At 48.4% G+C, this 12,295-nt stretch overlaps 1 protein-coding gene across 5 annotated transcripts in view; it reads left to right on the top strand.

Annotated features, from left to right (window-relative positions):
* The window catches only part of SPAG5 (sperm associated antigen 5), a 417,322-nt gene that overhangs the window by 315,566 nt on the left and 89,461 nt on the right, over positions 1–12,295 (top strand). For all 5 annotated transcript variants that reach the window (XM_063955870.1, XM_063955871.1, XM_063955872.1 and 2 more), the window contains exons 19-20: positions 2,044–2,127; positions 3,194–3,320. In XM_063955870.1, coding sequence (XP_063811940.1) covers positions 2,044–2,127; positions 3,194–3,320 — 211 coding nt within the window. The remainder of the gene's footprint in view (positions 1–2,043; positions 2,128–3,193; positions 3,321–12,295) is intronic.

Below are 12,295 nucleotides of genomic sequence, written 5' to 3'. Positions count from 1 at the left end.
CCGCGGCTGCGTTTGACGGCATGGCGGTTGAACGCCGAATTCTAAGGGAAAAAGGCATTCCGGAAGAGGTCATCCCTACCCTGGTAAAAGCCAGGAAGGAGGTGACTGCACAACATTATCACCGCATTTGGAGAAAATATGTTGCGTGGTGTGAGGCCAGGAAGGCCCCGACGGAGGAATTTCAACTGGGTCGATTCCTCAATTTCCTGCAAACAGGATTGTCTATGGGCCTCAAATTAGGGTCCATTAAGGTTCAAATTTCGGCCCTGTCGATTTTCTTCCAGAAAGAATTGGCTTCAGTTCCTGAAGTCCAGACTTTTGTAAAAGGAGTACTACATATACAGCCCCCGGTTGTGCCCCTAGTGGCTCCGTGGGATCTTAATGTAGTTTTGGATTTTCTCAAATCCCATTGGTTTGAGCCACTCAAATCGGTGGATTTGAAATATCTTACATGGAAAGTAACCATGCTACTGGCCCTGGCTTCAGCCAGGAGAGTGTCAGAATTGGCGGCTTTATCGTATAAAAGCCCATATCTGATTTTCCATTCGGACAGGGCAGAACTGCGGACGCGTCCTCAGTTTCTGCCTAAGGTGGTTTCAGCGTTTCACCTGAACCAGCCTATTGTGGTGCCTGCGGCTACTAGCGATTTGGAGGATTCCAAGTTGCTGGACGTTGTCAGGGCATTGAAAATATATATTTCAAGGACGGCTGGAGTCGGAAAATCTGACTCGCTGTTTATACTGTATGCACCCAACAAGCTGGGTGCTCCTGCTTCTAAGCAGACGATTGCTCGTTGGATTTGTAGCACAATTCAACTTGCACATTCTGTGGCAGGCCTGCCACAGCCTAAATCTATCAAGGCCCATTCCACAAGGAAGGTGGGCTCATCTTGGGCGGCTGCCCGAGGGGTCTCTGCATTACAACTCTGCCGAGCAGCTACGTGGTCGGGGGAGAACACGTTTGTAAAATTTTACAAATTTGATACCCTGGCTAAAGAGGACCTGGAGTTCTCTCATTCGGTGCTGCAGAGTCATCCGCACTCTCCCGCCCGTTTGGGAGCTTTGGTATAATCCCCATGGTCCTGACGGAGTCCCAGCATCCACTTAGGACGTTAGAGAAAATAAGATTTTACTTACCGATAAATCTATTTCTCGTAGTCCGTAGTGGATGCTGGGCGCCCATCCCAAGTGCGGATTGTCTGCAATACTTGTACATAGTTATTGTTACAAAAAAAATCGGGTTATTATTGTTGTGAGCCGTCTGTTCAGAGGCTCCTACGTTTGTCATACTGTTAACTGGGTTCAGATCACAGGTTATACGGTGTGATTGGTGTGGCTGGTATGAGTCTTACCCGGGATTCAAAATCCTTCCTTATTATGTACGCTCGTCCGGGCACAGTATCCTAACTGAGGCTTGGAGGAGGGTCATGGGGGGAGGAGCCAGTGCACACCACCTAGTCCTAAAGCTTTTACTTTTGTGCCCTGTCTCCTGCGGAGCTGCTAATCCCCATGGTCCTGACGGAGTCCCAGCATCCACTACGGACTACGAGAAATAGAATTATCGGTAAGTAAAATCTTATTTTTTATTTGTAGCCGCTCTGCGATCCTTTAGTTCGCACTTCTACTAAGCTAAAATACACTCCCAGAGGGCGGCGGCTTAGCGTTTGTACGACTGCTACTGCTAGCGAGCGATCAACTCGGAATGACCCCCTATGTCTGTTATGTCACTGAGTAGCCAGGGGTGGTTGTGCTGTAACTTGCAGGTAACCCAGCGGCTGAAAGGGTATTTTCAGCATGACTTGGCTCAATATGCAAGGATGTCAGTGCCTTCTGTGCTGTAGTGACTTGTTGCCACATGCTTGTGTTAACCATTTTATGGTCCGTGCATCTGGGCGTCTTTACTCAGAAAAAAGATTCTTCAAATCTCTTCTCGTAGTCTTCTCGGTTGGTTGCCATACAATTCTCAGTATGCCAGAGGGCCTAGAAGAATGCTTGATTTTCTGAGGCAGCAATAAGGTAATTTTCAATATTTTGAACCCCCTAGATTCTGAAGACCAAACAGCGGAAGGCATTTGGAGTAAAACAAGTGCATTTACTGTAGTACTCCCAGTGGCCTCACCATCTCCAGGTATGTCGAAAAGACTAAAACAATTTGACATACCATTTGGGTTCATCCTAGTCTGCATTTTATATTAATTTTGCTTTGTAATGCCCATGTTTCAACTTGAATGCCTTATTGCATTAGTATCTGCTTTTTGGCATTTATAGATTTGAGAATAAAGAAACACCCTTACTGTGAATATGAAGTCATCAAAAAGTTCTATAACCATATAAAACTACAGGGCTGTAATCTAGACATATTTCATGCAAGTTATGGAACTGGAACCTATGATGATTTCTAACATCTCGCACTGCTACATACCTACACATCTAATATCCCTGACTGCAATATACTCACTTATCCAATCTTTCACACCGTAATGTACTTGCTCACCTAATATCCCCTGCTATAATTTATCCACTCAGTGATACACAGAATGATAGATGCTCAAATCAGTTTATTGGTCAATCACAGGTACATGGAAACTTATGGGGGGGGGGGGGGGATTCCCTGTTGACTCAATGCCTGGGTTGGGGGATCGGCAAAAGCCATCTTGTTGCCTTTATTCAGAAAAATGATTGGAATCAGCAGGTCAGGTTTTTTGTAGGACTTTGCCAATTCCTAACAAATCAGAGATCATCGAACTCTTTGGGTCGCCATCTGCAGAATGGGAAAACTGCCCATAAATGTATGGCCCGCATAAGGGAGTGTTTATCTATACTAGAAAAAGCAAACAAACAAATTCATCAGACACTATAATGGACCAGTAAAATATACATACAGCCTACAAGATGATAATAATGCAGAGATCTTCGTTACAATCTATCCACTCAGACATTGGTGTATACTTATTACGTCACGGTTATTGCAATCTGCCACTTCTCTTGGGGTTGACCTAATATCTAAAGCACACTAATATTAAGTGCAAAACATGTTGGGCTTTTCCCTTATAGTAGTGGCACTTTAAATTTTGATGTCAAAACCGTTGAGAAGTGGTGACTTGTAGTAAACCTGTCCCCAAAAATTATAGACCACTCTGGTATGTGAAACATGCACATGCTTGTTCCACATAAAACTTGTCTCCACCCCCCAGGTACGCCTCAGGTGAACTTGGAAGATTTATTACATGAACTGAGCAATACGGTCACAGAAGTCATCACCAATTCATCATATGCAATAGACGCAAACCAGAAAATCATTGAGGAGTTTAAGAAAGAAAGGTGAGTGTGTACTCTGGGCTCAAAAGTTACTAAACTGTGACAATGGAATGACCAGAAAAATAGCTGTAATGTCACCAATGTTTGTATTCAGCCATAATCACAATATACTCTCTACAATGTTTTTGCCACGCAATGGGCAGTTGTCAAGTCATACATTTTAAATATGGAGCAAGAAATCACGTGATGCAGACTTATTCCAAAAATGTAATTTATAAATGACAATTACAAATGGTCATATTTACATTTCATCACATTTGCATGGTTTTTCTATCATCTTTTGAAGGACACAGGCTCTTGGGGATTTAGAGGTACATTTACTAAGCAGTGATAAGAGAGGAGAAGTGAGCCAGTGGAGAAGTTGCCCATGGCAACCAATCAGCACTGAAGTAACATCTATAATTTGCATACTATAAAATGATACAGAGCTGCTGATTGGTTGATGGGGCAATTTCTCCACTGGCTCACTTCTCCGCTCTTATCACTGCTTAGTAAATGTCCCCCTTTGAGACAGTCAGTTGTGATTTTGGCTTCTAGTTCACAATCTGCACTATGGGAATGATTCAGGTGCTGATGTTCTTGCTGCTGCCGTTGCTATCTTTTTGCCGTACGCAATTGTGATTTTATGCAAATATTGGCAGAAGCTAACCTGACCATAGGGATGCCCACTGCTATTGCATAATTTCCGCCCAACAGCGTATAATTGCTGATTGTCCATTGTCGCAAATCGGGTCTTGTCACAGGTTGTGAGTGCCTCCTGTAGACGCGCAGGCTGAGCTGCTTTCCTGGGACGCAATGGGCTCTCCAATAGCAAGTAAGAATGCAACTGCTAATTTATGCACGCCCAGAAAACACTGTCTGAACGGCTATGACACTCTGCGTTTACCCGACCACTCCCCGTTACCACCCAAAACGCGGTGTTTCTGTCACTCACTTTGTGACTAATTCCTCAGTGTGACCCCAATCCACTCGCTGCACGTGCGCGCTGCGGCTCAGATGCATGCGCAGTAGGAAATTATTGACCGATTCAAGTACAAAAGTCCGCTTTGTGACCACATCTGAATTAGGCCCAATGTTTGAAACTACTACACTTTTATATCCCACCCTGCAGGGAGCTCAGTTTTCATTAGGTGCCAACAGAAGTAGGATGCACAAACCTGGCTTAAACAGCATTTGTATGTTTTTTTACATATAATAGTCAAGGTCTGACATTATTACAGACTACATGGCTGCTGGAAACCAGGTGTGGACTGAGGAGGTGATTTTCTGGTACCACATCCTTCCACCCCCTGCTCCCTTAGAGAAAATACCCTTTCTGCAGCGGGGTACACTGTGTTCCACATGGAATACATTGGGTGTAGAGATGGATCTTGATCCAGAGGCACCAACAGGCTAAAGCTTTAGACTAGACCAATTGCACTGCGGGGCCTCCTCTATAACCCCGCCTCCGGGGAGCTCAGTTTTAGATTTGGTGCCTGCATAAAGCAGGTCACTTTACAGGGGGGCTGCGCTATTCAGCCCTGAAAAAGCTTTTTAGACAACTACAAGGGCTGCAGCACTTCATATGTCAGTGTCCCCAGCGGTGTCGCATACTCCCGCTGGCTCTGTTCCCAGGTACTTGCTGCGGAGGCGCTCCGGTTCCTAGGCACACCACCGCAAACACTCTCCTGGTTCGCATGGCTGCTACTAAGGGAGGAGGTAAGAGGGTCCCCCAGGCGGGACCTGCCATTAAATCGCGTTCCGGTCGAACCGCAACGCTGGCGTGGACACTGTGACTGAGCAGGGACCCCACTATATATCCACCAGGGCATGGGAGCACAGGTTGGATAGTAAAATATCCACTTTAATAAGGCTCCATAGTACCCGGTGGTGAGGACCAGCATAGGGGAAAAGGTGCTTGACCTGTAGCCCTTCCCCCAGCTCCAGGCACCATCTACTGCTGGTGTCCCGCCCTGGAGCTGCCTCGCACTCTCCCTCACTCCCTGACTGAGACGCTGGGCGCCATTTTCTAAAATAGATGCGACTGATCTCCGGGACTGCAGGGCAAGGTCTCCTTTGTAAAGCCACCTGCACATCAGTGCTGTGGCTTTACAAACACTTAAGTATTCTACATGTGCCAGAATATATTGTACGAGTATTCTGATATATACATCCAGTCTCAGACCGCGCATTGTTTCTCTGACGTCCTAGTGGATGCTGGGAACTCCGTAAGGACCATGGGGAATAGCGGCTCCGCAGGAGACTGGGCACAAAAGTAAAGCTTTAGGACTACCTGGTGTGCACTGGCTCCTCCCCCCATGACCCTCCTCCAAGCCTCAGTTAGATTTTTGTGCCCGGCCGAGAAGGATGCACACTAGGGGCTCTCCTGAGCTTCTTAGTGAAAGTTTAGTTTTAGGTTTTTTATTTTCAGTGAGACCTGCTGGCAACAGGCTCACTGCATCGAGGGACTACGGGGAGAAGAAGCGAACCTGCCTGCTTGCAGCCAGCTTGGGCTTCTTAGGCTACTGGACACCATTAGCTCCAGAGGGACCGAACACAGGCCCAGCCTCGGAGCTCGGTCCCAGAGCCGCGCCGCCGGCCCCCTTACAGAGCCAGAAGCAAGAAGAGGTCCGGAAAAATCGGCGGCAGAAGACATCAGTCTTCAACAAGGTAGCGCACAGCACTGCAGCTGTGCGCCATTGTTACTCAGGCACACTTCACACTTCGGTCACTGAGGGTGCAGGGCGCTAGGGGGGGGCGCCCTGAGCAGCAATGTAAACAACTTGGCTGGCAAAAATACACCACATATAACCCCTAGGGCTATATGGATGTATTTTAACCCCTGCCAGAACTCACCAAAAAGCGGGAGAAAAGGCTGCCGAGAAGGGGGCGGAGCCTATCTCCTCAGCACACGGGCGCCATTTTCCATCACAGCTCCGCTGGAAGGACGTCTCCCTGACTCTCCCCTGCAGTCCTGCACTACAGAAAAGGGTAAAAAAGAGAGGGGGGCACTAATTTGGCGCAGTTTTAATAATAACAGCAGCTATAAAGGGAAAAGCACATTTTATAGTGGTATTCCTGTCTATATATAGCGCTCTGGTGTGTGCTGGCATACTCTCCCTCTGTCTCCCCAAAGGGCTAGTGGGGTCCTGTCCTCTATCAGAGCATTCCCTGTGTGTGTGCGGTGTGTCGGTACGATTGTGTCGACATGTTTGAGGAGGAAAATGAGATGGAGGCGGAGCAATTGCCTATTATAGAGTTGTCACCCCCTAGGGAGTCGACACCTGAGTGGATGAGCTTATGGAAGGAATTGCGTGACAGTGTCAGCTCTTTACGAAAGACAGTTGACGACATGAGACAGCCGGCTACTCAGCTTGTGCCTGTCCAGGGGTCTCAAACGCCATCAGGGGCTTTAAAACGCCCGTTACCTCAAATGGCAGACACAGACACGGATACTGACTCCAGTGTCGATGATGAGGAGACAAACGTGACTTCCACTAGGGCCACACGTTACATGATTGAAGCAATGAAAAATGTATTGCATATCTCTGATAATACAAGTACCACTAAGAAGGGTATTATGTTTGGTGAGAAAAAACTGCCTGTAGTTTTTCCTGTATCCGAGGAATTAAATGAAGTGTGTGATGAGGCGTGGGTTTCCCCCGATAAAAAACTGATAATTCCTAAAAGGTTATTGGCATCATACCCTTTCCCGCCAGAGGATAGGGCACGTTGGGAAACACCCCCTAGGGTGGATAAAGCGCTCACACGCTTGTCTAATCAGGTAGCACTACCCTCTCCTGATACGGCCGCCCTAAAGGAACCTGCCGATAGAAAGCTGGAGAATATCCTAAAATGTATATACACTCACACGGGTGTTATACTGCGACCAGCAATCGCCTCAGCCTGGATGTGCAGTGCGGGCGTGGCGTGGTCGGATTCCCTGACTGAAAATATTGATACCCTAGATAGGGACAGTATATTACTGACTATAGAGCATTTGAAGGATGCATTTCTATATATGCGTGATGCACAGAGAGATATTTGCCGACTGGCATCAAGAGTTAGCGCGCTGTCCATTTCTGCAAGAAGAGGTTTATGGACGCGGCAGTGGTCAGGTGATGCGGATTCTAAAAGGCACATGGAAGTATTGCCTTATAAGGGGGAGGAGTTATTTGGGGTAGGTCTATCAGACCTGGTAGCCACGGCAACTGCTGGAAAATCCACATTTTTACCCCAGGTAGCTTCTCAACATAAGAAGACGCCGTATTATCAGGCGCAGTCCTTTCGGCCCCATAAGGGCAAGCGGGCAAAAGGCGCCTCATTTCTGCCCCGTGGCAGAGGGAGAGGAAAAAGGCTGCAGCAAACAGCCAGTTCCCAGGAACAAAAGCCCTCTCCCGCCTCCGCAAAGTCCTCAGCATGACGCTGGGGCTTTACAAGCGGACTCAGGCACGGTGGGGGCCCGTCTCAAGAAGTTCAGTGCGCAGTGGGCCCACTCGCAAGTGGACCCCTGGATCCTTCAGGTGGTATCTCAGGGGTACAAATTGGAATTCAAGACGTCTCCCCCTCGCCGTTTTCTAAAGTCTGCTTTACCGACGTCTCCCTCAGACAGGGAGGCAGTATTGGAAGCCATTCACAAGCTGTATTCCCAGCAGGTGATATTCAAGGTACCCCTCCTACAACAGGGAAAGGGGTACTATTCCACACTATTTGTGGTACCGAAGCCGGACGGCTCGGTGAGACCAATTTTAAATCTAAAATCCTTGAACACTTACATACAAAGGTTCAAATTCAAGATGGAGTCACTCAGACCAGTGATTGCAAACCTGGAAGAAGGGGACTATATGGTGTCTCTGGACATCAAAGATGCTTACCTACATGTCCCAATTTACCCTTCTCACCAGGGGTACCTCAGGTTTGTGGTACAGAACTGTCACTATCAGTTTCAGACGCTGCCGTTTGGATTGTCCACGGCACCCCGGGTCTTTACCAAGGTTATGGCCGAAATGATGATACTCCTTCGATGGAAGGGAGTTTTAGTTATCCCTTACTTGGACGATCTCCTGATAAGGGCAAGATCCAGGGAACAGTTGGAAGTCGGGGTAGCACTATCTCAGATAGTGCTGCGCCAGCACGGTTGGATTCTCAATATTCCAAAATCGCAGCTGATCCCGACGACACGCCTTCTATTCCTAGGGATGATCCTGGACACAGTCCAGAAAAAGGTGTTTCTCCCGGAGGAGAGAGCCAGGGAGTTATCCGAACTAGTCAGAAATCTCCTAAAACCAGGCCAAGTCTCAGTGCATCAATGCACAAGGGTCCTGGGAAAGATGGTGGCTTCTTACGAAGCAATCCCATTCGGCAGATTCCACGCAAGAACCTTCCAGTGGGATCTGCTAGACAAATGGTCCGGGTCGCATCTTCAGATGCATCAGCGGATAATCTTGTCACCAAGGACAAGGGTGTCTCTCCTGTGGTGGTTGCAGAGTGCTCATCTTCTAGAGGGCCGCAGATTCGGCATTCAGGACTGGGTCCTGGTGACCACGGATGCCAGCCTGAGAGGCTGGGGAGCAGTCACACAGGGAAGAAATTTCCAGGGCTTGTGGTCAAGCCTGGAGACATCACTTCACATAAATATCCTGGAGCTAAGGGCCATCTACAATGCTCTAAGCCTAGCAAGACCTCTGCTTCAAGGTCAGCCGGTGCTGATCCAGTCAGACAACATCACGGCAGTCGCCCACGTAAACAGACAGGGCGGCACAAGAAGCAGGAGGGCAATGGCAGAAGCTGCAAGGATTCTTCGCTGGGCGGAAAATCATGTGATAGCACTGTCAGCAGTGTTCATTCCGGGAGTGGACAACTGGGAAGCAGACTTCCTCAGCAGACACGACCTCCACCCGGGAGAGTGGGGACTTCACCCAGAAGTCTTCCACATGATTGTGAACCGTTGGGAAAAACCAAGAGATGCTCACAGATGACCCGTGGCCTCTACCTCTAAGAAGGGACCTGCTCCAGCAGGGACCCTGTCTGTTCCAAGACTTATCGCGGCTGCGTTTGACGGCATGGCGGTTGAACGCCGGATCCTGAAGGAAAAAGGCATTCCAGATGAAGTCATCCCTACCCTGATCAAAGCCAGGAAGGATGTAACCGTACAGCATTATCACCGTATTTGGCGTAAATATGTTGCGTGGTGCGAGGCCAGGAAGGCCCCTACAGAGGAATTTCAACTGGGTCGTTTCCTGCATTTCCTGCAAACAGGACTGTCTATGGGCCTAAAATTAGGGTCCATTAAGGTTCAAATTTCGGCCCTGTCGATTTTCTTCCAGAAAGAACTGGCTTCAGTTCCTGAAGTTCAGACGTTTGTCAAGGGGGTACTGCATATACAGCCTCCTTTTGTGCCTCCAGTGGCACCTTGGGATCTCAATGTAGTTTTGGGGTTCCTAAAATCACATTGGTTTGAACCACTCACCACTGTGGATTTAAAATATCTCACATGGAAAGTGGTAATGCTGTTGGCCCTGGCTTCAGCCAGGCGTGTCTCAGAATTGGCGGCTTTATCCTATAAAAGCCCTTACCTAATTTTTCATACGGACAGGGCAGAATTGAGGATTATTTTAGAGTTTATTATTTTACAGGGAGGCTGCTGGCAACAGCCTCCCTGCTTCGAGGGACTAAGGGGGGGGAGTAGTGTCACTATCTCCGCTGACAGGACACTGAGCTCCTTAGGGGATCTAACGTTCCCTGCCACAGGGGTTCGCTCACCCCTGCAGCATGCCGCCACCCCCTAACAGAGCCAGAATATCAGAAGAGGCGAGATATGGCGGCATAAGGGTAGGAGCGCAGCTCTGAGAGGCTGCGCTCCGGAAAGGCTCAGCGGCACACAGTGTTGGCGCTTTGAGGGGCGTCCTGAGCCAGCATCTTAATACCCTACACTGGTCATAGACGCTAACCGGAGACTGAATCCCCAGGCTAGCGTCACAATCCTCCGTACACAGACGCACAACAGGGGACGGAATCCCCCACCGTGCGACTGAGTCCTCAGGCCAGTATAAAGATTTTGTGCGGGAAGACGCGCCATCTTTAAGTGGCGGAGCTTCTCCTCAGAGCGGACACAGCAGCGTTCAGCACCATTTTCCTGCCTGCAGTTCCTGTACACAGACACTGATAGATCTGTCCCTCCAAGCAACTCCAGCTATCCTGTGCGCTACCGGGGGGTTGTAAAAGGTGGGGGAGGCGGTGAATTAAATCTGTGCAACTATCACAGTACACAGTAGGCGCTGATAAGGGCTGTCCTTTTCTTTTTATATATATATATATATATATATATATATATATATAATGTATCTCTATCTCAGCGCTGTGAGTTGGTTTGCTCTGATCTGTGTGTCTCTCTTGCCATTCTCAGGGGGGAAACTCTGTCTAACCTACCGTGTGTGTGTGTGTGTGTGTGTGTGTGTGTGTGTGTGTGTGTGTTTGGGGTCTTCAGTCAGCTATGTCCAGGGACTCTGTGTCTTATGCAGCTGAGGACATGTCCTCTCAGGATGATCTCATTCCATGTAATCAGGATTGCACTGTTGTAGCGCAGATACCAGCAAGGGAGCCAGAGTGGTTATCCTCTATCAAAACTATGATTTCTCAGATTTCTGCTAGGGTTGCTCAGAATGAATCTGCAATTAAGATTTTACAGAATTCTATGGCAGTTTGGTCTGGTTCTGTTACCTCAGGTCCCACCTCTGTGGGTTCCCACAAATGTGCTCTTGCCCAGATCAAGCAAGACAACACGGATACCGACTCTGACACGGCAGGCGGTGATGGGGATGTGTTCAGGGGGGCCGCATCTCTTGCAAAGGGGTGCAGTTGATGATAGAGGCTATTAGAGATGTGTTGAATATTACTGACACAGCACCTGAACAGGTTGAGGAGGCTTACTTCACTGACAATAAGAAAGCCTCGCTAACCTTCCCTGCGTCCAAAGAATTAAATGCTATATTTGAAAAAGCATGGGAAAATCCAGAGAAAAAAAATCCAGATCCCTAGGAGGGTTCTGGTTGCTTTCCCCTTCCCTGAGGAGGATAGAAAGAAATGGGAAAACCCACCCATAGAGGATGCATCTGTATCCAGACTCTCAAAAAAGGTGGTTTTGCCTGTTCCAGAATCTACCGCCTTAAAGGAGCCGGCTGATCGCAAGATTGATACTATGCTAAAATCCATATACACAGCTTCAGGGGCGATACTCCGTCCTACTATTGCCTGTGCATGGATTTCCAAAGCTATAGTAAAGTGGTCAGGCACATTACTTGAGGATTTGGATACGTTAGATAAGAGTGACATTGAATTGTTTCTCCGTAACATTCAGGATTCTGCAGGTTTTATGGTAGAATCCATAAAAGTCCTGGGTTCAATGGCTGCAGGAATTTCTTCCATGTCTGTCTCGGCTCGTCGAGGGCTGTGGCTGCGCCAGCGGTCTGCTGACGCGGAATCCAGGAGAGGTGTGGAGACCCAACCATACACAGGTCAGGCTCTCTTTGTGAGTAAGTCTCCTTTTCTTCCCTCAGCAGCTCCTGCTACGAAGAAACCTTTTTCTTCACCTGCATCTCAGTCCTTTCGGGTTTCTAAACCAAGAAAGTCCAAACCAGCCAACACCTTCTTTAGAGGGGGCCGACCAAAGTCCAAGAAACCTGCTGCAGCAGGTTCCCAAGAACAGAAGACTGCTTCATGTGCGCCAAAGTCCTCCGTGTGATGGTGGACAGCGCAGCCTGGAGGTAGGGCCGGTGGGGGCGAGACTCAGACTTTAAAGTCACGTCTGGGTGTCGTCCGGCCTGGACCCCTGGGTGCTAAATAGTGTGACCCAGGGGTACCGGCTGGAATTTCAGGGTCTCCCTCCTCATCGGTTCTTTACATCGGGTTTGCCGGCAGACAGGGCTACCATACAGGGAGCCATCCAGAAGTTGGTGGAGGCACAGGTCATTGTACCTGTCCCTCCTCAAATGCAGAACATA

This window comes from Pseudophryne corroboree, chromosome 2 (assembly GCF_028390025.1).
Source record: "Pseudophryne corroboree isolate aPseCor3 chromosome 2, aPseCor3.hap2, whole genome shotgun sequence".
Lineage (NCBI taxonomy): Eukaryota > Metazoa > Chordata > Amphibia > Anura > Myobatrachidae > Pseudophryne > Pseudophryne corroboree.
This window is presented reverse-complemented; position numbering and strand designations above follow the sequence as displayed.